This window comes from Phacochoerus africanus, chromosome 10 (genome assembly GCF_016906955.1).
Source record: "Phacochoerus africanus isolate WHEZ1 chromosome 10, ROS_Pafr_v1, whole genome shotgun sequence".
Taxonomy (NCBI): domain Eukaryota; kingdom Metazoa; phylum Chordata; class Mammalia; order Artiodactyla; family Suidae; genus Phacochoerus; species Phacochoerus africanus.
In genome coordinates, this window is record NC_062553.1 from 14,985,457 (window position 1) to 15,012,765 (window position 27,309).

At 39.3% G+C, this 27,309-nt stretch overlaps 1 protein-coding gene across 1 annotated transcript in view; it reads left to right on the plus strand.

Annotated features, from left to right (window-relative positions):
- Window positions 1-27,309, plus strand: part of SLIT2 (slit guidance ligand 2) — a 382,101-nt gene that overhangs the window by 289,811 nt on the left and 64,981 nt on the right. Inside the window, 11 exon segments of the mRNA XM_047797929.1 lie at window positions 493-643; window positions 4,669-4,743; window positions 6,305-6,448; window positions 10,817-10,960; window positions 12,797-12,963; window positions 13,823-13,955; window positions 16,586-16,654; window positions 19,492-19,563; window positions 19,993-20,064; window positions 22,941-23,012; window positions 26,483-26,646. Of these exon segments, the coding sequence (XP_047653885.1) occupies window positions 493-643; window positions 4,669-4,743; window positions 6,305-6,448; window positions 10,817-10,960; window positions 12,797-12,963; window positions 13,823-13,955; window positions 16,586-16,654; window positions 19,492-19,563; window positions 19,993-20,064; window positions 22,941-23,012; window positions 26,483-26,646 (1,263 nt within the window).

A 27,309-nucleotide genomic window follows, 5' to 3' on the forward strand; every position in this document is an offset into this window, starting at 1 on the left:
AAGCATTTCTGAAGATTATGTGAGAGGGAGAGAATAATAAAAGACCATGGAAAATGAAAAAACCTACCTGAGTCCATTTATTTGCCTTGAAAGCCCTGATTGAAAATGACATATAGGCATATGTTTATTACTGGATACATTTTAAATTCTTGACTCAGAGGAAAAAAATAAACTTTGTTAACGATTAGTAGCCATTGTGTGATTAGCTGTCAAATAGGCTAGAAATGGCTCATAACTGGATCAGCAGAAAGTACAGCTGTGAAAAGCTCCACTCTGTTAATGTTTTCCTGTCCTGTGAATCTGGTTACTCTTTTTTCCAGCAAATTCCAAGCCCTTGTTTTAACCCTCTCCTGACATCCATTGACCAAAATTCCCCAAGTTGTCTCCCTGCTGCATAATCTATAGTTATCTTACTTTTTTTCTTCCTACAAATCAACACATATTCTAACCTTCAGATTCAGTATCTTGTTTTTTGGCTTGAATCCTCCATAGGTACGGAAGATTATCGATCAAAATTAAGTGGAGACTGCTTTGCCGATTTGGCCTGCCCTGAAAAGTGCCGCTGTGAGGGGACCACGGTAGATTGCTCCAATCAAAAACTCTCCAAAATCCCAGACCACATTCCCCAGTACACTGCAGAGCTGTAAGTTCATCTTCTAACGAAATCTGGTATGGGAGGAAGGGAATGAAAGCATCAAAGTATTAGAATTTTTATCTTGCCCATTTGTTTATTTGCTTTTTTAGGGCCTCACTCACAGCATATGGAGGGTCCCAGGCTAGGGGTCAAATCGAAGCTATAACTGCCAGCCTACATCACAGCCACAGCAACAGAGGATCCAAGCCGTATCTGCGACCTACACGGCATCTCCGGATCCTTAACTCACTGAGCAAGGCCAGGGATTGAACCTGCAACCTCATGGTTCCTAGTCGGATTTGTTTCTGCTGCGCCACAATGGGAACTCCTTATCGTGCCATTTTATTCTCAATAATCCCCATTGGGAGTTCCCTTTGTGGCTCGGTAGAAACAAACCCAACTAATGTTCATGAGGATGCAGGTTCAATCCCTGGCCCTGCTCAGAGGGTTAAGGATCTAGAATTGCTGTGGCTGTTGTGTAGGCCTGCAGCTGTAGCTCTGTTTCAACCCCTAGGCTGAAAAAAACATTAATTTTAATTGACGCACATTGGGATAACTCTTCTTTGTACAACTGTATATGCAGCAGAAGCTATCATACTCCATTTTTCTGGCCCAAGATACAACTACAGAAATGAATTCACCTTCAAAAATGCTCTTTTGGGGTGGGGGCGGGGGAACTTTGGGTTCATTTTATTTTTTGGTACTCCGAATACAGCTGTTATGAACAGTCAAGTACAAGTCTGCGTACATATGTTTTCATTTCCCTTAGACATCAGCATGAAGCATTGCTGGGTCACATTGTAAGCTAACATATAACTGTAAAGAAGCTACCAAACTCTTTGCCAAAGTGTTTGTTCTGTTTTGCACTCCCGTGAGCAATGGAGAGTTCCAGTTGCTTAACATTCTCGTCAGCACCCATGCTCATCAGTCTTTTTAAGTTTAGCAAGTTGACAGTTTCTGCTGTAGTGCAGAAGATCAAGAATTTGGCTCTATCTCCGCGGGGGCGCGGGTTTGCTCCCCAGCCTGGTGAAGTAGGTCAGTTAGCTCTCAATAAGGCTAATAATAATAATAGCTTTCATTCGCCCTTTATTCCTTGGGTATCACTTATACCCAAACCCATTTTTAAGGATATTAATAGGTTTATAACATATTTAGTCTTTACAACAACCAAATGAAGTATTTTGGAGTCACCATTTTAAACCTATGAATTAGGAAGTGAATTAGTCCTTTCGTACCAGCTTTTGCTGTTTCACTGACTCACAAAGGGAAAGATTCAGTGACTATCAAGTAGGAAGCACCATAGATAGGTTTTTTCCCCCTACATTGTAGCGGAAAAGACTGACGACAGTCTGATCAGATTCACATTTGTGACGCTAACATAGGGCCTGGCACATACAAGGCTCTAAAATATGTTTGTTGAACTGTTTATAGATACTGTGCTTGTGTATAATTGGCCTTCACTGACTTTATTTATAAAAATAGGACATGTAATGTTGGGGTTTCTAAAAAACCAAGAAAAACCTACTGAAATCTCATCACTTTTGGAACAAGTTAGCAATGTTTATGTATAGCACCATCTGGGATTTGTCATTAACTATTTTACAAAGTCGGTTGTCTTTTTGTGTGTGTGTACAATTCTTTTGTCTTCAACTAGATTATAGACCCGTGATGACAGGGATTGTGTTTTACAGTTTCTCTCCCACTGGTGCCTATGTTCATGCCTGTGACTTCATGAATTTTAAGCAATTTGAATAATTAAAAATAATATGATAGAAACTAGTGGTTATACTCATGCTTTTTAAAAATGTGTTAGTTCATGAAGCTACTTCCTAGGTCCAGGACTTTAGAAATGCAAGGAGATGGTGCAATAAAAGCCCTGAACTCTGTACTTACTATCATGTAAGGAGTTATACTTATTTCCAGTAATACTCTAAATGGTAATTCAAATTATAGCTTTCAGCATGGTAACATTTTGAATAAGCTTACTTGTCAATCAAGAATTTAGAAATTAGTATCTAATTTATCTTTCAGCAAAGGTTGTGTGTGTTAAGAAATTAGGATTATTTTTAATTAAATTTTTAAAAAATAAATACTGGGAATAAAACATTAGCAAAATATATATCTGTTAAGGAACTAATATCCAGAATACACAAAGAGCCCTTAAAATCAACAACTAAAAAGTGGTCAAGGAGTTCCCACTGTGGCACAGCGGAAACAAATCCAACTAGTATCCATGAGGATGTGGGTTCAACCCCCGGCCTCCCTCAGTGGGTCGGGTATCTGGCATTGCCATGAGCTGTGGTGTAGGTTACAGATGCAGCTTGTATCCCCCATTGCTGTGGCTGTGGCGTAGACCGGCAGCTGTAGCTCCAGTTTGACCCCTAGCCTGGGAACCTCCATATGCCATGAGTGCAGCCGTATAAAGCAAAAAAAAAGGGGGGGTCAAATTATTTGTATGGACATTTCTCCAAATAAGATTTACGAATGCTTAATATGCACATGAAAAAATAGTATCATTTGGCATGAAGAAAACACCAATCAAAATCACAATGAGGTTGGAGTTTTCTCGTGGTTCAGTGGGTTAAGGACCCAGCGTTGTCACTTTGCAGCTCTGGATGGAACTGTGGCACAGGTTCAACCCCTGGCCCAGGAACTTCCCCACACCACGAGCACAGCCGAGGGAAAAAAAAATCACAATGAGGTAGCACACCACATCCACTAGAATGGCTTAGGAGAAATTCGGCCCCTCATACACTGCTGGTGGGAATGTAAAATGAAAGTTTTTGAAAAACAGTTTGGCTATTCTTCAAGGAGTTAAACATAGAAATATCATGTGACCTAACAATTTCACACCTGTGTATATATCCAAAAGAATTGAATACATATATCCATACAAAATCTTGTACACCCATGTTCCTGGCGGCATTAGTTATTATAATCAAGAAATGGGAACAGTTCAGATATCCATCAGCTGATGAATGGATAAACAAAGTGGTATGTCCATACAATGGAATATAATTTGACCATAAAACAGAATGATGCACTGATAGATGCTAAACAGGGAAGAACCTTGTAAACATTACGTAAATTGAAAAAAGACCAGACACAAGGGCCACACTGTGTGTGATTCTATTAATATGAAATGTTCAAAACAGGAAAATCCATAGAGACATAAAGTAGGTCAGTAGTTGCCAAGGATGGAGGCAGTGGGGGGCAGCAACTTGGGAGTGACTGCTGATAGGTATGGGGGTCTTTTTGGGGGGGTAAGGGATACCTCCTGGAATTAGGAAGCAAAGACGGTTGCACACGTTTGTCAGTATGTTAAAGACCAATGGATTGTACACTGTAAAAGAGTACACTTTATGGTGAGAAAATTCCATATCAGTAAAGTTGTTGATAAAAATATTTATGGAGCAAGGTACTAGGAAAAAATGGTCTAAAATGCTTTGCAGGGAAGAGGTCACAGTAAAAGATAGTTTGCGAAATTTTGTTCTGCACATCACTAAATGAGAGTTGGTTTTGATTTTTGGTTATTGGTTTTCTTTACTACATGCTTCTTCTTTTCTTTTTTTTTTTTTTTGTCTTTTTTTGCTATTTCTTTGGGCCGCTCCCACGGCATTCCCAGGCTAGGGGTCCAATCGGAGCTGTAGCCACTGGCCTACACCAGAGCCATAGCAACGTGGGATCCGAGCCGTGTCTGCAACCTACACCACAGCTCACTGCAACACCGGATCCTTAACCCACTGAGCAAGGGCAGGGACCGAACCTGCAACCTCATGGTTCCTAGTCACATTCGTTAACCACTGCGCCACGACGGGAACTCCTACTACATGCTTCTTGACATGTTTTATTTTGATCACTAAAATTGGGGTAAATTAGAAAAAAAATCTGTACTTCCCAAACTCTCTGTGATAAATGTCCTATATTTTGCTTTAGGATAATCGTTAAATAATATTATAATTCTGTATGAGAAATAAAATTTGATATCTTCCTGACGGTTGGGAATGAAACTTTTCTGTTTCTTCTTTCCCTAGGCGCCTCAATAATAATGAATTTACAGTATTGGAAGCTACAGGAATCTTCAAGAAACTTCCTCAATTACGTAAAATGTAAGCCGTATATTAGCCATCTTTTATCATTTCTGTAGTGTTGTGTTTTCTTATCCCTTTGCAGTTTTATTTAGATTTCTTTGAAAATTGGAAAAATATAAAAGATCCAGAGAAATTTCTATACAGGGACCACCAGTGACATGGGTTTAGGGTAATCTCTTAGAGGAACCAGTAATTGGCCCTTCTCTTTGTATCCCAGTGATGCCAACCACATTTTCTATAGCAGAGCCCTAGCATCTGATTTTAACTCAGAAGGCTAGTCTGTTATGTGGCCACAGCAGGAATCCAGCAATCTAAGTGCATTAGAGATGAGTTTGGTAATGTTTTGTAACTTCCTTTACCATTCCCCAAACCATGCTGCGATTTCTCTTTCAGCACATTGATGTCAACTATTTGACTTCTTGCTTCATTAAACTTTCATTAGAAGATAGTCAAAATTAATGATTGGTAAACTGGCCTGCTAGCTCATCTGTGTTACTACATGTTCGCAACTCATATTTTAAAAGAAGCTTATAAGTTCAGCAATTTCAACAACACTCAGACAGTAATCCACCCCCACTGAAGAGGACAGAAGGAGGAATGGACAAAGACCGTGGAGCACCCTCCACTTAACAGGAAACATTAGGAGGAGGGAAGAAGCCTTCCTCCGTGATAGCTATGCTTTTGTGTGTGTAGCTGGTCCACAGTCACAGGCTGTAAGTGGCAGAGCAGACTGAAGGGACTTCCTGTGCACTTGACCCTCAAACAGCCTCCCCCAGAGTTTCTGATTTCTTAGCTGTCCTCGTTTTTCACTGGCACTGACTGCTTTTTTAGCCGAAAGCTACTTTTCAATTTAATGTGTACTTATGGAGCGGCTGCTATGTGAAATGCTCTGAAAGGAATAAAATGGCAATTAAAAAACGATCCCGGTGCTGTGGGCATACCTAGTCTTGGAGTGAACCTTGAGAAAAAAAAAGATAAAACCTATAGGAAGGTGTTACCTCAATTGGATGTCCCTGCCCTCTGGGCAAGCATGGTACTGATACATGCATGGTACAAAATGCTGATAAGTTCGTTGTTTGGGCACATTATTAACATGAGAAGTTTAACTGGGAACAATCCCATACCCAATTACATTTTGATGCTATTTAAATGCAAACACATTTTACCCTTCCTTTTTTTCTCTATCCAGTTGCCTTCTTTTAGTGGTTCATTTGCTCAACAGTTTTAATCAGGGGCGCTTCTTTGAAAAGTTTCTTAATAATTGTTGTGGCAAATGTAAAAGTTTATGCAACTCAACAGCTGACCTCAAGATTTTTATGCTCCTGGGGACCCTAGAAGGTCACTGAGCAGACTGGTATGTTTCAGCATAGATACTTCCCTCTGCACTATTATCACTTTGCCTTCACGAAGTTGGGAAGTGGTGACTTTTCAGAGCCTCGGGAGTACCAGGCAGTGAAGAGCTTGGAGTTTTTGTGGAAGATTTTTTGTTCAGTAGAAGAAAATGATCAAACATGCTGTCTCAGTGGCCTCATTGTTAGAGAAAGTGTTTCAAATATTTGTTTCAACCCTTTTTCTTTAGAAATTTTAGCAACAATAAGATCACAGACATCGAAGAGGGAGCATTTGAAGGAGCATCTGGTGTAAATGAAATACTTCTCACGAGTAATCGTTTGGAAAATGTTCAGTATAAGATGTTCAAGGGATTGGAAAGCCTCAAAACTTTGTAAGTTACTCTCATCGTGATTCTTCCACCGCAAGATTGTAATCATCGGCCCTTACATTCCTGGGAGGGGAAGTAGCTTCAGCTCTTCCTCGTCCCCACCTCTGTCTCTGTCTCTCTGTCTGACTGTTTCTCTCTCCCTCCCTGTCTGTCTCTGTCTCTGCCCTGTCTCTTTCTCTCTGTCTCTCTGTGTCTGTCTGTCTCTCGTGTGTCTCTCTGTCTCTGTCTCTCTCTCTCTCTGCCTCTGTGTGTCTGTCTGTCTCTCTGTGTGTCTCTATGTCTCTCTCCCTATCTCTGTCTCTGTCTGTCTGTCTCTCTCTCTCTATGTCTCCATCAGCCTGTCTGTCTGTCTCTGTCTCTCTCTCACAGACACACAGACACACACACACACACACACACATTTTGTAGGAGTTCCCATCGTGGCGCAGTGGTTAACGAATCCGACTAGGAACCATGAGGTTGCGGGTTCAGTCCCTGCCCTTGCTCAGTGGGTTAAGGATCCGGCGTTGCCGTGAGCTGTGGTGTAGGTTGCAGACGCGGCTCGGATCCCGCGTTGCTATGGCTCTGGTGTAGGCTGGCAGCTACAGCTCCGATTAGACCCCTAGCCTGGGAACCTTCATATGCCACGGCAGCGGCCCAAGAAGTAGCGAAAAAGACAAAAAAAAACACCACAAACACATACATTTTGTAGAGACAAATAGCCCCTAGCTCCAATACCCCTGACTTTACTATGTTGCTTGCAAATGATCAAGAGTGGAACCGGGCTGTTGAATCTCCATTAAAGAGATCATCTTTGCTCCATTGTTTGTATGGATTCAACTCCCCTGCCCTTCCTCAGAATGCTCATTCTTTTTTCTTATCCTCAAATACCTCCTTTGAATACTCTCTCTTGGCCCAAGGTTGTCGGCCTCAGAGCCCATTCCAACACTTGTGGCATAACAACACTCTGGAGGCTGCCTTTGTCTGCCCCCACAAGGTCTTATTGAAAAAGAGAGAAATTGGCGGGTGGTCTATCTTTTACTATCCGTTTCAAAGATGACATGCTAAGAGTACATCTGCTTAATCAGGGGTAGGGAGGTTGAGAAAAAGACATTCTATATGTTTCTAAAAGTTTGTTGGCCAAAAAGGAGGGGGCTTTGATTGATTAGTAAGAACAGCACTTTGAGGTATTTGAATTTTCGTTTTTTGGCCTCACCCTGCAGAAGTTCCCAGGCCAGGGATGGAACCCCTGCGATGGCAGTGGCAATGACAGATCCTTAACCTCCTGAGCCACTAGGGAACTCTGAGTTATTTAAATTTTCTTCTGTGTGTACATGTAGTTTTTATAATCTCTAAAGCATATAATTATGTTTGACAAAAGTGCTGGCCTAAAAATTGGAAGAGACACAAACAAAACTCTGAAGCCTTTGGAAGACACGAAGGAAACTATTTGTAATCCAGATTGCAGCCCTTGGGGGTTGCAGTGGAGAGAGGCCAGATTCCACTGTCTCCCCCAAACCCTCACTCTGCCCCATGAAGCCCCTGAGAGCCCAACTGACCGCAAAGGAAGTTCATTGCCTGCCCTTCATCAGGTGCAGAGAAGAGGGCATTTCCCCAGCCAGTAGGAATGTGCTGATAGCATCCCCAGTTCACATCCTACTTTTAAACAAAACTCTGCACAGGAAAGTACAAGTGTGCCCCTTGAGCCTGGAGCCTGACCATCCAACACAGCAGCTGGAGATCTGCTGGCCCCTCCCATGGGCTAACACACAATCCCTTCAAAATGCCTAATGTAATGCAAATAGGGCTCAGGCTGTTTATGGAGGGGCTACTGAGGAGTGTGCAGAAGGAGGGCAGAGAAGATATAGCACAAGTGCCTGCCTCCACTCCTGCCCCGCTCCCCTGGCTGCCTCAGGTAACTCAGCAGAACATAAACCCTGCAATAGGCAGAAGCCTCCCTTCTTAGGCTGAGCGACTATTGTTACTAGAGCCTTCTCCTTAAGGGGCCTGGGGTGGGAGGAGGGGGACTCTATGTGCATTTTCAGCCTTGGGCTGCCATACAAGATACTGCAAGCTGGGTGACTTAAACAACTGGAATTTGTTTGCTCACCGCTCTGGAGGCTAGAAGTCCAAGATCCAGGTCCTGGGAGGATGGGTTTCTGGTGACCTCGGTTTTCTTGGCTTTAGTTGATCAACTTGGCTCTGTGTCCCCAAATAGGCTTCTCCTCTGTGTGCAGGAAAAGAGAGCTAAGGACACCAGGCCTAACATATAGGAGCCCACCCCCTTACCTCCTTTCGCCTTAATTGCCTCCCAAAAGGCTCTGTCCCCAAAGACAGTCACACTTGGGGTTAGGGCTTTAACGTTTGATTTTTAGGGAGACACCGTTCGGTCCATTGCACTGCTCCAAAGAGTTTATCAAGTATTTATTTTCTTTCTGAGTAGGTCCATTCATACCACCTTCCCTGAGAGAAGTTCTCTAAATTCAACTTTCTCCTTCACTGTATTTCTAGGGATATTTTTGTGCCTCTAACTTAGGTTTTGACATCTTAGATAGATGCTAGTAGCTGTCTGCCTAAATCCCCCTGTGCCACAGCAGTATAACAGAGCATTTAGAACAAAGCCAGGGTTATTGAAAGACCTGTTTATTAGAACATAACTATTGCTTTAAGTGGTATTGTTCAGCTTGAAGCTGTAAAGATTTTGACAAGACCTCCTCACTGTCTGTAGACTTCTCAACCCTTTAGGACTAGTAAACCTTTTAGTAGTACATCTGCATATTTCAGTGGGTCTTTGAACCCCCGATGTTGCCAGCGAAATGTGGTGCATATGTGTGCTTATGGATTTTTTCCAGCGACAGAAAGCAAAACTTTTTTCAACTTTTCCCAGGGGTCTGTGACTACAACAAGATTAAGACCAAATGTTCTTTATTATTTATGACAAAGGATCGTGCTGATAGGAATACTTTTCTGTTGTGCATTTGTTTCCTAACATAAAATGATTCCTTGATAAGGAGGGCATTATTTGTTCTTGCTATCTGCAACTTAGCAGAATGCAAAAGCTGATCTCTCTTGTAGGACAACCTAGAATGTTAAAGGAACGCTGTTATTTTTGCAGCCTTCTAGCAGGGTGGTCAAGCCATGTCTAGAAAAACTAAGGAAAACGTTAACTTGTTGACAATTCTGAATGAAATTTATGGCAACTATTCATTTGTACATGGGATTTTAAGAAGGTTTTCATTCCTTTTCTAAGCCCCACAAATAAACAGTTTGGGAAAAGAATTGAGAACCAGCCAAAACTTTAGCAATGATCAGGAAATGGCAAAAGTGTTAATCCTGTTAATGAGAATAACTCAACAAAAAATGCTCAGAATTTTTTCAAGAGACACCTATTTAAACGTTATTGTGAATGACTGGAATCTCTTAACTATAGCCTCCTTTTAAGTGCTAAACTCAAAACAAATGAAATAACTTGTGCAGTCTTTGTGGAAGCTCAGTCAAGTTTGGCTCTGCCAGCCCATGTTGACATTGTCTTGCTAATAAGTCCTGAAATGCCCTCAATTCTTCATCTGCTGTGGCTGTTGATTCTTTTCTGCCACCTTTCTGTTCAGCAGCAAATGTGATGCCCCTGTGAATGCACAAGCAAAGGGCTTCAAGGGCTTAGAGAGCTGTAGGTGAACTCAGTAGGTAATTATGCACACTTGGAGTACCCGTCATGGCGCAGTGGTTATTGAATCCAAGAACCATGAGGTTGCGAGTTCGATCCCTGGCCTTGCTCAGCGGGTCGAGGATCTGGCGTTGCCGTGAGCTGTGATGTAGGTCACAGACGCGGCTCGGATCCCGCGTTGCTGTGGCTCTGGTATAGGCCAGGGGTTACAGCTCCGATTCGACCCCTAGCCTGGGAAATCCATATGCCGCAGGAGCGGCCCAAGAAATGGCAAAAAGACAAAAAACAAACAAGCAAAAAAAAACAACCATGCAAGCCTAATTATAGCATCAAAGGAAGACATTCTCCCTCCCCTTAGATGGGGTTGTGAGTCCATGCTGAAACTCATGAGTTTTTGTAACTGAGTGTTATCCTTGACAACTCTAAGCATTTCATTCTTAACAAAGTTCTCGGTACAGTTGGCTTCCGTATCCGCAGATACGGTGAAAGCCAAAATTGCAGGTAGAGAGGGCCACAGATTCTGGTATCTGTGGGAGGTCCTGGTATAAATCCCCCAGGGATATTGAGGGATGGCTACTATCACAGCAGTTCCTAATGACAAGAGAACATTCAGAAAGAAGTAATGAGTGCTACTTGTTTGCAAAGAGGGGTTATTTTGGTCTTCAGAGAGGCAGGATTGATTGCCTGATATTTTATCTCCATAACAATGTTGTATTTTCCCCCCTCAGGATGTTGAGAAGTAACCGCATAAGCTGTGTAGGGAACGACAGTTTCATAGGACTCAGCTCTGTGCGTTTGCTTTCTTTATATGATAATCAAATTACTACGATTGCACCAGGAGCTTTTGATACTCTCCATTCTTTGTCTACTCTGTAAGTATGAAAAACAGTCTTCCTTTATGTATTAATTGAGCCAGTGCACTTATATGTACTACTTTTATCAATAAAAATTTAATGCATTAATAAGCCTTTCGTAAAAAAAATGTGATCAGAGTTCCCATCGTGGCGCAGTGGTTAACAAATCCGACTAGGAACCATGAGGTTGCGGGTTCAATCCCTGGCCTCGCTCAGTGGGTTGAGGATCTGGCATTGCCGTGAGCTGTGGTGTAGGCTGCAGGCTCGGATCCCACATTGCTGTGGCTCTGGCGGAGGCCGGTGGCTATGGCTCTGATTAGACCCCTAGCCTGGGAATGTCCACATGCTACGGGAGCAGCCCTAGAAAAGCCCCTCCCCCCAAAAAAAGACCAAAAAAAAAATATGATCAAGGGCTTAGGTATTTTTTTAAAAGGACAGATTTGTTGATGTTAAACTTAGTTTTTTTCTAAAAATATTACCCACTACCCTGTATTAAAATTTAACAAAAACTATAGTGTTTTTTTAGTCTGTTATTTATGTAACAGTGTGATGTGGCTTATATTATAAAGGATAATCTTCTTATAATTTGGTTACATTGCAAATAAAAGAAATGTAGTTTGTTTTTTTGTTTTTTTTCCCAGTGTTCTCACTTTGGAGTCTTTGCAGTATAAGTATCATAAAAAAAAAGGGTTGATAGGGTTATTGCCAACGAACTGTGCTCAAAAGGATCATTCACAATGACAGGAGATATATTAGGATGGCCAGGCCAACAATAAAAGCTCACTAGAGGGCATTTACTGTGATAGTAGGAAGATATTAAAGAAATAGGCTGAACCTATCCAAGAGGACATTTTATGTAGACAGTTGGAGAATAAAGAATATTTGTAGGTCTATAGGCAAAACGCAGGAAATGTCAACAAACAAACCAACTCTCCAAGTATTTCAGACTCCTGTATGTCACAATCTAAAAAGCAGTATTTGAAATGGCACATCCTCTAACGCTTTGGATTTCCTGGTCATAGTGGCAACTAAATCTACTAATCTAACTGGAAAGGTAGTTAGAAGGAGAAAAAAATCATGTTTAACATAGCTAAAGTCCCTGAAGAAATAATTTGAAGGAAGCAGCCATCCATCAGTAAAGTACTTAATCCTCTTTCCACATAAAATGTGGCAGTTTACATCGAGTGACTAATGTGTGCATATTCAACATGGCATGTTTATAAATAATGGGATTGTCAATAGGTTTGTGCTGAAGTGGTGAGATGCCCAAAGTATTGAGATTTGTAGAAGTAAATTCATTTTTATAACTGGCATTTAATCAACTCAGCTGTCAGTTTAGATGGGAAACCTATTCTCTGGAGCAAATAAGAGATGGAAATCTTGAAATGACAAATTAATGAAATAGCTGTTGTCAGGTTAAACTCAATAATATAAGGTAATCAGCCTTCATCTTTATATTAAATTACTGCATTATCAGTGTAGGGACGTTTGACAGACAGTCAGATCTCTGACACGTTTAAATTATCTCTAAATGAGATATCTATCGGGATCCACTGAATAAACTCTGCATTGCCGCCTTCACTTTATTTTTCATGTGAAGTTATTAGAAGAACTCTTATAGGAAAATAGTGTTTTTATTTTTTAATTTCCAAACAAATATTTCAGCCAAAGAAGGCATCCCATTTGGTGTGTTTGTGTGTGTGATGGAGCGTGAATTGGGGGTGGGGTGAAGGCAAAGACCTAGAAGGCATCATTCCAACAGATGAGTGTGGGAAGATGGTAGCATGGGGTTTGGAGAAGTTAGAAAGGGAACCCCCTCAACTCAACTCTGCATTGTTTGCCTGTGGCACTTAGAAACCTCTTGGCCAATCCTTTTAACTGTAACTGCTACCTGGCTTGGTTGGGAGAATGGCTCAGGAAGAAAAGGATTGTAACGGGAAATCCTCGATGTCAGAAACCCTACTTCCTCAAAGAAATCCCCATCCAGGACGTCGCCATTCAAGACTTCACTTGTGATGATGGTAAGAAAGCCTGTCCGGGTCTTTGGTGACCATTGCCTGACTGTTCTGATGCTACGGGGCCTAACTAGACAGGGCTTCCGAGTTCGGGCAATGCATAGTTACCCGTGTCCTGCTGTTGGGTTGTTTTGTTGTCTTTTAGCAACAGGGCGCTACTTGCTCAGACTACTTTCACATCTGACTTCTTGATTTGTGCTTCCAGATGTTTTCTCACTTCCAGCTTGTGATCGATACTATTTATATAGCTTCATTTCTACTTGTATGTATTATTCGAAGCATCTCTTAAGAATTACCATTTTAAATGATAAAAGCAATTGACTTATAACATGAAAATTCTAGTAAACCTAACAAAAATAATAGTTTTCAATTTTTTGCACTATTATCATATTTGATTCTCATAATAGCCCTGTGAGGTAAGTAGAGTACAGGTTCTCTTATTGCAAACAAGTGAAGAGCTCGTGTGAAGCCGTATATTTTCAAATAAGGGGCCCACACACTTTTTGCTAAACCTCTTAAAGTAATCTATCCCTTTTTGTCCCTTTCTGTCTATCTCCTTACAATTTCTCCACAGTGCAGTTTACATGTATATATGCTAATTAAAATTATAAATTGTGTAAATAACTGAACAAAGAACATAACATTATAATTTTATTGCTAGTAGAAACTGGGAATTGTTTTCTGGAGTTCTGCCGTAGGCAGTCTGAAAATGGTCCTACACAAAATTGTAAACGCTGAATGCACTTTACATCAGTCAGCCCATGGCTCAAGACTCTTATGGTTGTTGGGCTAAAGGTATCCAATCCCTTCAAGCATCTTTAAAGCCACAAAGCTGGGTTTTCCTGTATTTCTTTTGGCCATTTAGGAAATGATGACAATAGTTGTTCCCCACTCTCTCGCTGTCCTACGGAGTGTACCTGCTTGGACACAGTCGTCCGATGTAGCAACAAAGCCTTGAAAGTCTTGCCCAAAGGTATTCCAAGAGACGTCACAGAATTGTAAGTAGAGCTTGTCTTTCCCTTTCCTGAACAACGTGTGTTTTGCACACCACGAAAATAGAGACCCAAAATCTTTTGAGTCCTTTTTGCAGATTGCATATATTCTACAGGCCATTAAGAAGTATCATTTAAAACCCTAAATAGATAATATAAAAGCTAGTTCAGGTACCCTTGGGAAATATTGGTTGTGTGCATTTTCTGTTTGTTTTTTTGTTTGTTTTTTTGTTTGTTTTTTTTTTTTTTCATTTTAGGATTTCTCAGTGTCTTTATTATGCTAAGGTGTACTGTGAAGCTCCAAGGGAGAATGTCAACTTAAGGAAGCTCCCACACTCAGTTGTCACCACAGCCCTTTTCTTATGAAGTATCTCACAAGACTAACTTGCACCTTGAGAAATGCTGTACATTTAGTTTAGCTGCAATGTCAGGGATATGTCATATGGTTAATTATTCTTTACCTCAGGTCCCTTTGGAAAAGAGCTCACTGCAGAGGATGCATAAATATGCAGGATGTGGAAGAGGCTGACATAGCCTTTATCTTTAAAAGGAGATACTGCCCTTTGAACTTAACTCAAAGCCTTTTAGATCGTGAAAGTGTGGGTCAAGTTACCCCTAACATTTTCAAAACTGATATTTAGCCACAAGTTACATGGCCGGTGTACACATATCAAGATACTAAGTGCCATTCACACTTCCTCAGCCACCTCATGCTTTATCTGTGGAATGGAATAAATCAAAGAATTACTCCTTGAGCCATGGTACACACAGGCTCCCTTCCATTCCCTTATCTGTATACTAAGGACCGGGAACAACTGCTTGCCAGGTCACTGAGTCACTTTGCTTCTGTTTACCTGACTGTGTGAAACCATGTATCAAAAACGTAAATGCAGATGCATACCTGTAATTCATGCACAAATGTACAAGCATTGCAAATGAGCAGCTTTGATAAAGTTTCAGCAACCTAGAACATAGGCAGTGAGGTTCAAGAAGATATCGCTTCAGTGATCAAAGACCTTAATTTTCAAATCATGTACGGCTCTACAAATTCTAATTTGGTCCTGAATTGACACTTAGAGAAAAAGTGTGTGATCTTCTCTCTTGGGTCGGTTTTTCTCTCTTGCTACCACTCACGGTTGTTAATTAATTATAAAACACCGCTTTATATGTGTGTGTAAATTCTTAATTCTTATATTTATATGTATGTATTTCAGAAGATTACCCTCCCCCCACTGTTGGAAACCTAGATACATGTGGAGGATTCTGTATGCAGACCGTAGATTCTAAAAACTCCCCAGCCGAGAACTTAATATGCAGCATAGCCTTAATATCATCCTTGATGCTAAATCCTTTATTCTACCATTTTAACTGACCCATGCCTTAGACCTTTTACCTGATTCCTATCAAATAATTTTAAACATCTTTTAACTTCCTTGTTAAACTACATCTGAGAACCTGCTAGATTCGTTTATGCCATCTCTGTGTTTCTTCTGTCAGATAGTTGAATCTTTCATCTATTCCTCTACAAATTATTAAAAAGTAATTCTTTTTTTTTAAAGAAAACATGTTTTAGAGATGAGGAAGATATTAACTCATCTCTTATGAATTCTAGTTTTACCTCCTCAAGACTTCATTCCTAGAACCACACAAGTCATCAGGATCACTCTCTCCAGTAATGTATATGTGCATGTTTTAGAAAATTTCCATGTGCATATTATATCATTAAAGAATTTGGCAAAAATAAGTATGTAGTCATGGACAGTTTTGAACAAGTGGTATCCATTAGTTTTAATCAATCCCATGCAATCGTCCTCTTAGATTCTTTGACATGGAACCATCTATACATAGTGCACAGTCTGAATCTTTTTAGCTCTGTGTTTCCACGTTTTCTGGAATAAATGGAAAGAGCTGAAGGATATGGGATTATGCTTCCCTCTAGCGGTACTAAGAAATTACTTTTCTCTTAGCTGGAGAAAAGGGAGAGTGGAACTACAAAGTCAGAAAATTTGAATAGGCATAAGAAGTCATAACAAAAGCCTGACTCCTAAACGAGTATTTATTGTACAAAGGTAAAAATAACTTTTAAGATTTTTGAACTGAAATCTAATTACATTCAAATTCCCAAATATATCCTTTGAGCCATCTGTTGTTATTTATTAAGAGTATTAATGCATATTAAGGCCACGAAGATCAGTCTTGCCAGCGGTAGCAAGTTTCTGCCAGTAATGCATTTCACGGTATTGTTTCCACATACACACAATCAGACTGAAGGCTGACTAAGAGTGTGGTTGATTGAATGACCCTTCTTGCTGACACACAAATGGTTGGAGAGAAGCCTTGCCTTCTCAGATAAACCACCAAGAACTGGACTCCCCCGTCTGTCTATCCTTGGTTTTATAATTTAGCTGAAGTAATCCACAAAAGAATTCTACTGGATTGGGAAACTGTGCTTTTTTTTTTTTTTTTTTTTTTTCCTTTACTTCTGTTAGATAGCAGTCCCAAGTAGGAATATGACATCTTAAAGCCCAAATTGCCAAGTGCTTCCTTGCTTCAATTAAAAGTGAGATATTGTTCAACCATGTTAATGATTCACTATTGTTACTTTTAAACAGATAATGCTGTTTCCTTGTTTGTAGGTATCTGGATGGGAACCAGTTTACCCTGGTTCCTAAGGAACTGTCTAACTACAAACATTTAACACTGATGTGAGTAATGTATTGTATTTTTCCATCTTGGCCTTCTTATTCTATTTTGTGAAAATGGGGATCACAGGGGGCAGGGGATTTAGTGAACCTTTCAGATAATATAAATCATTTTCAGGTAGATGCTCCTCTTCCTGCTCGTTGTGGTTCTGGATCACTGGCTCCATGTTCATTGACTATCAATCAGGCAATGGTGCATCTTGGAAAAAGTCCTCCACTATTCAAAGTACAAATACGATTTAAGTCTAAGTATCAGAGAATTATAGGAATGCAGTCAGTCAGATGTTTCTGTTGAAGGTGGAGATGGGCTATTTGAGAACAATCCAAGGAAAGAGCAATGGAAAGCACTATTTTTAATTCTCAACTTTAACCAAAACACAGCAGATGGTAATAGCTTTACTGAAAATTTGTTATAAGCCTAGTTAATTAGGCTTGATTCTCTTTTATAGTATGTTATGAATTGAGGTATGGGTGTCCAGGGTTAAAATTTATTTTATAAAATCCATATTTACTTACATGGTGTTTATGTGAACTTGACAAAGACACTGACATTGAGTAAAAATGTCAAAACATGGAATTGTTTTTATCAGTTTGGTTTGATGTCTTCCTAAAGTAGCGTCTCTTTCTTTCATAAATGTATGCAAACAATTTTTATAGTCATTAAGTTGTAACTATAAGATTATATTTAAACATACAGACATTTCAGTTAGTTATGTGTACAGTATTTTTAAAAAGATATAATTTTACTATCTATAATATCACACTTAGAGTAGCTTTGCTGGTAATTGATAAAGCTTGTCACAAAACAAACAAAAAAAATCAGTGATAGATATAAAGGGAAATACTTTAAGTCTATCTGATTTTAGAGTAAATATGATTGCGATTTCTACTATTCCTAGAAGGGTTTTTATTCCTAATAGTGAATTCTAGAAACCTAGGTGGCAGGAAATGTTGTTTCTCATTGCAAACTTTCCCTAAGCCCATGGAGGCTGGTTAAAATGCTGTTGATCACTTACAGGTTTTCTTAAAAGTATGTGAAAATAAAACACTTTGTAGGAAGTATACAGGGCTGTTTAAATGGCAAAGGACTAAATTAAGAAAAAAGTATATCTTTTAAGATGCTTGTTCTGCCTCTAGTTATTTATTTAATAGCAGCAAGAACTGATTACATACATTTGTTCTGTTAAATAAACCATTAAATTGCTGCAATTTCCAAAGGGTCACTTCAGCAGAATTGGGTCATTTGCGGGACAGCATGTGATTATTTAAAACCAGTTTGGAAATGAAATGTGGGACAGAATGTGATTATTTAAAACCAGTTTGGAAATGAAAAACAAGAACAGATAGATCCAGAAATGGTTTTACCAATGACTCATTATACAACTCTAGGCAAGGAACTTCTGCTAGTTTTGATGTTTTGTTTTTTTTTTAAATTAACTATAGGACCTCAGCAACTGAGAAGATGGATTATAAAGCTCCTGTAACATTCCTACCATTTTCACAATTTCAGTGATACATTTTACTGATTTTTGGAATTTTAATAAGGGAATGGATAATCATCAACAGCTTTTCTGAATCTTACATTAATTCATATAGTTTGCTTTAGAAAAATAGAATGACATAAATACACACAGAGACATAAACAAACATAAATTATAACACACCATCTTCCATTTATTCACAAATCTTCCTTTAGCCGTATATTCGGCATGTTTCTTTAGATAAAAATTAATGAACATTCCCTAATATGTGTGTCTCATTGTCATGTATGTGGAGTGTATGCATGTATATATTCACTAATGTTTTCTAAAGCAAACTGCAAAATGTATCTATCATTGTGAATGTTATATATTATATTATGTATTATTTACTATAATTAAATTACTACCTGTAGTACAAAGTACATTTTTTAAATACCCATTTGGCCTTGGGGGAAAAAAAAGACTGCATCTCTTTCTCATTTACTTATTATTTATTTATGTATTTATTTAGGGCCTAACCTGCAGCATACGGAAGTTCCTGGGCTAGGGGTAGAATCGACGCTGCGGCTGCCAGCCTCTGCCACAGCCACAGCAACACGGGCTGCAAGCCACATCTGAGACCTACACCACAGCTCACAGCAACGCCAGATCCACTGACCCATGGAACCTTCATCCTCATAGATACTAGTTGAGTTTGTGACGTCTAAGCCACAATGGGAACTCCCACTTACCATTCATTAATCAGACATTTACCATGGACCAACTCTGTGCCAGTGACTTTGCCAGAGGAAAAGGTTTTAATTACGGTGATGTCTTAATGACAGCATTGTCAAGGTAATCAAATGAGGGATTCTTTCAGGTATCCAATTTGAGTATCTGTATGCATTGATGAAGGTAAAGTATGTGTGACTAATGGGACTTTCTAGAACAAAGGTTTGTTTCTCACCTATCACACGTGTCTGTTGTGAGTGGCCGCCACCTGTCTTTGCTCTGGGACCAGGCAGGACCTCTCTGTGAACATCACATACCTTGTAGAGGAGCGAACAGAGGGATCTGGGCAAAGTGACCTTTCACTCTAAAGCTTCTGTTGTGAAGTGAAAATAGCGCTGGTGCCCACACGTCACTGGCCAAAACAAGGCACGTGGTCACTGCTAAATTTGGCAGACTGGGCATAAATAATCATGAGTAACATGACAGTCTTCCCCAGGGGACTACCCAACATTCTGTTATTTTTGGAGAAAAGCTGAGCCCTAGCAATGCTACTATGACTATGAGCAAGAAGAACCCTCTTTCTGAGAATGCTAATGTGTCCATGTCTATGGTAGCAGGAGATGCCATTTCTTTCTTTTTCTCTTTTAGAGACTTAAGTAACAACCGAATAAGCACCCTTTCCAATCAGAGCTTCAGTAACATGACCCAGCTCCTCACCTTGTGAGTATGAACGTGTAGGACTATTTATTTTTTTTATTATAGTTGATTTACAATGTTTTGTCCATTTCTGCTGCACAGCAAAGTGACCCAGTTATTGTTAATTCACTGGACATTTAAGGGTTGGGTTCTACAAAAGAAACAAATAACTGACATTTGTGGTGAGGATGGGAGAGACTCTTAACACAGCCTTCAGGAGAAAGTCACCTTAGGGAGGACACAATTGAGGCATCAGAGACAGCAAGGGTAAAAAGCATTCTAGACTGTATTTTGAAACAAATACATCGTATTAGCAAAATAGCACAAAGATTAAAAAATATGTGTCTATATAAGATGATAAAATAGCCATTTCTTACTGCTTTATTAAAAAAAATGACATTTGGCCATTTGGGAATACTTGAATAAAGCAAATTGGTTTCTGTGTGCTTGCAGAATTCTTAGCTACAACCGTTTGAGATGTCTTCCTCCTCGAACCTTCGATGGACTGAAGTCTCTTCGATTGCTGTAAGCATCATAGGTTTAACAAAAGACTTCTCTTCTCAGGGATCTTTTGAATGATTTTGGGGTATTTTTGGTTGAATGCATTAGGATTTACTACACATTTGGAAATGGGAAAATTATATATTACTCATTTTTTTGGAATATTTTTTAATAGTTATTTCCCCAATACAATTTTTTTTCTGCTGTACAGCATGGTGACCCAGTTTACACATGCATGTATACAAAGGATTATCTTACTCTGTTGTTGCTCAACAGCTCTTACTTGGACAGCGTAATTTTCTCTTTAGTAACACGTTGTTGCTGTAGTCATGGATATGCTAATATGTGATATTAAGATGTAGTTTTATACAGATCCAGCTACTTTTGAAAGAAATACAGGAAAAAAAATTTTAAGGTTACATGATATAACACAGCATATTTTTACTATACAAAATTTACCTTGAAGTATATGAATTAAACATGATCCTCAATCTGAATCCCCTCCCTCAAATTGACAAACACTTTAATGTTCTCTTCTAGTCCGTTTGATGTTTCTTTTTATATATTGTGATATATGTATGCCCATAGCTGTATAAGTTAAAAACCATAAATAGGGTTTTTCTTTTTGTTTGTTTGTTTGCAATAGATTATATTTTTATTTATGAAATATTAGGTCCCCTAGGTTGAGAATCTATAGAACTGATGTTTTGGAGGGTTTTTTTTTAAGTTTTATTAAAGTATAGTTGATTTACAATGTTTTGATAATTTCTGCTGTCCAACAAAATGAGTCCGTTATGTATATACATACATACACACACATCCATTGTCTTTCAGATTCTTGTCCCACATAGATTATCACAGAATATTGGGTAGCGTTCTCTATGCTAGACAACAGGTCCCCACTGACCATTCATTCCCTGTACCTCAGTGTGCATATGCCAATCCCAAACCCCCAGTCCATCCCTCCCCCCACCAACCTGTCCCCTTCAATAACAATATGTTTTCAAGGTCTATGAGTCATTTTCTGTTCTGCAAATAAGTTCCTTTGTATCCTTCTCTTAGATTCCACATACAAGTGATATCATATGATGTTCATCTTTCACTGTCTGATTAACTTCACTTAGTGTGATAATTTCTAGGTCCACCCATGTTGTTGCAGATGGCATTATTTCATTCTTTTTATGGCTGAGTAATATTCCATCGTATATACGTACCACATGTTCTTTATCCACTCCTCTGTTGATGGACATTTAAGCTGCTTCTGTATCTTGGCTATTGTAAATAGTGCTACAGTTAACTTGGGGTGCATGTATCTTTTCTAATTACAGTTTTCTCCAGATAGATGCCCAGGAGTGGGGTTGCTGGATCATATGGTATCCTATTTTTAGTTTTTTGAGGAACCTCCATACTGTTTTTCATAGGGGTTATGCCAATTTGCATTCCCACCAACAGTGTAAGAGGGTTCCCTTTTCTCTGCACCCTCTCTAGCATTTATTGTTTGCTATGAAGGCCATTCTGGCTGGTATAAGGTGGTACCTCACAGTAGTTTTGATTTGTGTTTCTCTAATAATTAGCAATGTTGAGCATCCTTTCAAGTGTTTTTTGGCCATCTATGTGTCTTCTTTGGAAAAATGTCTTTTTAGATCTTATTATTCCACTTATTGTTGACATCTTATTATTCTATGAGATCTGTTTTTATTTAACAATAAGGTTTAGACTATTTCTGTTCCATCATATATAAAATTCCTCAACTCTTTAACTGGTACGGAGTGTTCCATAGACTGAAGATACCATGACTCATTTAGGCATCCTCATCGTTACTATCATTTGGCTTGATTCCAAATACAACACTGGAATGAACATCCTATACATTCATCTTTCTATCAAGCATATTAGGAGAATACCAAAAGTAACCATCTTAGAGTCCCCCCAAAAATTTACAGATTTATTTTGCACCAACTCTATTTTAATAGGGTATTTATTTCAAAGCACTATTGCAAATATTGAATATTACTTATCTTTTCTTTTTGTCACATGACAGGGGAATATTCCTTTCCATTTCTGTTTTGATTTGCAATTCCAATCCTTGGAGCATTAGAGTGTCTTTGTTTATGGAGCATTTGTGTTTCTTATTCTGTACCGCCAGATCACATCATGTCCCATTTTCTAACGTGTACTTTGTCTTTTCTTTAATGCCATACTTACTTTTATGCACCTACTTCTTGACTCTAAATTTACATGTCTTTTTACAAGGGAATTAATCCTTATAGCTTATATATGTTGCACATATTTCCTGTTCTGTTCTTTATATCAATCTTTTTTAAAAAATTGAACTATAGTTGATTTATAATGTGTTAATTTCTGGCTTGCAGCAGCAAAGTGATTTAATTTTAGGTATATATATGTATCTACATATGAACACACATGTATATTTTTTCACATTCTTTCCCATTATGGTTCATTACAATATATTGAATATAGTTCCCTCTATGATACAGTAGGAACTGGTTGTTATGTAATCTTTTATATTATTGATAGATTTTACATTGTCAAAAATGTATTACTCTTTTCCATATGATTTCTGAGTTTATAAAGCCTTCCATGTCCCATGTTTATAAAAAGGAGCACTCCTTATTTTCTTTTAATACATTTTTAGTTTTAGTTTTACATTTAACTCCTCAAATTAGAATTTATTTTATGCGTATGATCTAGGGTAGGAACTTTTTGCTTTTCCAAATAGATACCCAGTTGTAAAAAGACTGCTTATTGAATAGACCATCATTTATAAATATACTCATTTATAAAGCTGGTTATACAGTAAAATTTCATATATGCATGGGGATTTTTCCAAATTCCCTGAACTAAGAGAAATTTAATTTTGCTTTTTTTCTTGCTTTTAGTTCTTTACATGGAAATGACATTTCTGTTGTGCCTGAAGGTGCTTTCAATGATCTTTCTGCATTATCACACCTGTGAGTATCTGGTTCATGAATGGAGGTTTAGGGTCAGACTGCCTGACAAGTGAGTTTGGAACAAATAGTCCGCTGCTACCTTTTTTATTGTTACTTCAGAAGATATGATTGGTTCCATCTTTAAAAGAGTTGCAAGGCTTTTCAGTCTAGACATGGTGCCCTCTACAAGATAGCCTTCATTTACCCTTCTGACCCTAACTCCCCATTAGTTGAGTTCTCTTTACTTCTAAAAATGTGTCTACCTATGAACCTGGCTCCCCAGATTTCTGGTCTACATCTTTTCTCTTAATGTTCTCTGATTATAAGTATCAGCTCCCCTTCACTTCAGTCTGCCCAAACCCTGCTTTTCCAAGTCATATCCTAAATATCACCTCCTCCAGGAAGCCTGTCCTGATTTGCTCAAACTGGATTAATCTATTTAGCACATATCACTCAGCCTTGACTCTGGCTGCAAAAATGAATTAGACAAGGTTTAGGACAATTTGTACAGTAGAGAGAAACAGCCAAATCCTCATATTGGGTGAATTTGTTTTCCTTTGCATTCTCTCTGCTAGCAGTCTGTTTGTACCTCTGTATTTCTTGGAAGTGCAATAAAATAATTTAATAATGAGGTCCCAAAAACTCAGTTGGGTAAATTCCATGTTCTTTATTTTTAGTTGTACTGTTAAGACCGTGGCACACCTGGAAGGAAGTTCAGAGAACAGCGCTAAAATCCAAAGCTCCTTAGGTCAGGCTGAGTTTGCCATCACCTGGGGGCAGTTTTTTGCTTCAGCTTGAATATCAATGTCAGTTGGCTGCTGGTTCTCCAGAAGACATTGCTTGCCATGTTTTTTTGTGGGTTTGCTTTCCTCTCCAAAACCTACCAAAGCCCCAAGTTTGGAAAATTGAGGGGCGGAGATGGGCAGAGGATAGGAGCCAGCAGTTAATCCTGCCATGTCTGCATTTGGCTTACGGGGACTGTGTTAGCAGCATATGTTTTGGTCCATCTGACTGTGTGATGCTTACTGCTACTATCCCTTCCGTTAGACTGTTAGGTTCCTGGAGGCAAGACCTCCGTTTTCTCATGTGTGAGCCCCATTGCCTACCTCAAAGTCGAGGTCGGGGCCACTCCTACAAACTCCATGGAGATCTCTTGCCTGAGAGCCCATGTGAAGGGGACCCCTTCTGAGGGATGCAGGTATGCAGTGCCTGGCGGGAAATATGCAACATAAAGAAGGAAGTAGCCACTCTGTTAGAGTCAGGGCAATGGATGAGAAAAGCCTATGGAGTTCCCGTCGTGGCGCAGTGGTTAACGAATCCGACTAGGAACCATGAGGTTGCGGGTTCGGTCCCTGCCCTTGCTCAGTGGGTTAATGATCCAGCGTTGCTGTGAGCTGTGGTGTAAGTTGCAGACGCGGCTCGGATCCCGCGTTGCTGTGGCTCTGGCGTAGGCCAGTGGCTACAGCTGCGATTCGACCCCTAGCCTGGGAACCTCCATATGCCGCGGGAGCGGCCCAAGAAATAGCAACAACAGCAACAACAACAATAACAACAACAAAAGACAAAAAGAAAAAAGAAAAAAAGAAAAGCCTATGGAGGGAAGGTGCTGCTTGAACTAAGCAGAGCTGTCCTTTCTGTGACGCCCTTCCCTACACTGAGAGCAATTTGAATCTTCTTTGTCATGCGTCCTGTTTGTCATGTATTTCATTTACGCTTTTGTCTTTTATTTCCTAGATCACAGAGAGTTCTAAACCATGTGCTTTTTTATTGTGTCTCCTGACATAGTAAGGACTTAGCAAATGTCAATAGAGATAGGATCTAATGACTCAAAAATATTGTTTTCCTCTTTTTTTTTTCTTTTTTTCTTTTTCTATTTTTGGTTGTACCAGTGGCATCCAGAAGTTCTGGGTCAGGGATCAAATCTGTGCCGCAGCAGCAACCTGAGCTGCTGCAGTGACAACACCTGATCCTTAACCTGCTGATCCACAAGGGAACTCCTCATTTTTAATTTAGAAGAAAGGTTTGAATCTGACCTACATATGAGCATAATATTTACTGCACTTTAGTTCTTGGCTAGAGTTGGGCATTAAAACAGCGACAGTATAAAGTATTATGGTTTTATAAGTATATTTTGAAAGTTTCTTCATAAGAGAATGATTTTGCTTAGACTATATACCTAGAAACCATACTAACCTGAAGTTGATTAAAAATCAAAATTAAACCAGTTTTTAAGTGCTGCTGTATGCAAATACTGTTTTTACCCATGCTTGGCAAATTTGTGAACCCATTGGATAACTTCTCTGGCCTCAGTTTTTTTAATCTGGTAAAATGGGTTTTTAGTGTTGATCTCATAGAGTTTCTATTTAGGATAAAATGGAGCAATTCATACAAATGGCTTAGCACAGTTCCTATATATCATGATGATGCAATAACTGCTGGCTGTTATTGTGATTATAGTTTTCCTGTCATTTGCAACTGCTTATGTTAGAGTGGGAATCAAAGTTCTAAAATGAAAAACTTTAAAGGGACAGACAGCCACTGAATTTCCACGTCACCTCTGGGGAACTAACGTTATGTGTCTTTATTATTTTATATTCTTTCTTATCTTCTTGCCTTCCTACTAGCCCTTTACTCTGAAACATCCTTTCCAACCTTTTACACCGAGTTAAATCAAAATGTCTAAAAGTTTAGACTTCTTTAAACCACCAGTCTTGGAGAAAAGAGACCCTCTCCTCACAGTTACCTTGTAAATTCTTCTACTCTACTGCTTGTAATGAAAATTTTCGTATGTATGAGTATATGTGAATATCCTTTGCAGAAGGAGTTTTGGGTGTTAAGATTAATGTATTATTCATATTTGGGTCCCTAAAACCTGACATAATGATTGGGTTCTCAGTAAATCATTGGTGAATGAAGGAAAAAATTATTTATTTATTTATTTGTGGTTTTTTTTTTTTTTTTTTTTGCTTTTTAGGGCTGCACAGGTGGCATGTGGAGGTTCCCAGGCTAAAGGTCAAACCAGAGCTACAGCCACTGGCCTATGCCACAGCCACAGCAACTTGGGATCTGAGCCACATCTGCAACCTTCACCACAGCTCATGGCAACACCAGATCTTAACCCACTGAGCAAGGCCGGAGATGGGTCCTGCATCCTCATGGATGCTGTTTGGGCTCATTGCTGCTGAGCCACAACAGGAACTTCAGAAGGAAATGTCAATACACATTTTGCTTGTGTTTGCACCCAATATGCACCATTCTGCAAATACAAGCAGACCTTGTAAAGTCAGGAAAGTGTTATCACTGGTGACATCTCACTAAATCCCAGCTGCACGTAATTCAGGAAAGTGGGGAATCCTCAAAGTCTCTGTGTCTTCTAATTTTTTATTAACAAATCCATAGGGATTTTCACTTTGTGTTATGTTCCCTTAGGAAATAATAATACTTCCATCCCTGTGTGTATGTGTGTGTGCTTTTGTGGTGTTGTTTTCCAGAGCAATTGGAGCCAACCCTCTTTACTGTGATTGTAACATGCAGTGGTTATCCGACTGGGTCAAGTCGGAATACAAGGAGCCAGGAATCGCTCGCTGTGCTGGTCCTGGAGAAATGGCAGACAAACTATTACTCACAACTCCCTCCAAAAAATTTACATGTCAAGGTATGGTTTTTAACTGTACTTCTGTAAATAAAAATCCACTGCATGAAGCTAAAAAGAAAGAGAAAGCATGTGCTGCTAGATTTCAGAAGTATAGCAGAAAAACTCCAGTAATTACTATTTCCCCCTGCACTTGGAGAGGACAGAGCAGGTACCTGAGGAGGCCAAGTAAAGACTGAGGCTTTTCGAATAAATTGCAGAAATAATTCACTGGAAGTGACTAACTTTTCTTTAAAATGAGGGAGGAAATGAAGAGTGCACAATTTCTGGAGATTCTTCTCACAGCCTCTAACAAGTAAAATATCTTGCTTTTGCTTTGTTAAACCTGCCTCTAGGGCTGCCAGGGCCCTGTGGCTTCGTGATGCCAGGTAAGAAATGAGCCCTCCCCAGTGTTCAGGCCAGACCATCTGACTCGCCTCCTGTGCTGCTCTCTGCCTGTGTTGATGGTGCCCTTTCTTGCTTGTTTGCATCCCTTTCTTTTCCCTTTGTTTTATGTATTTGTGAATTCTAAATCATGTCTTATTAACAAGTATTTGCTTCTCTTCTGACAGAAATCATCTATTCCCCCCCCATAGAAAATCCAAATAGGAAGATGTCCACAATAAGAAACTAAAGAAGTCAATTTAACCATTACTGATAGTACCATAAGATAACCACTTTTAAATT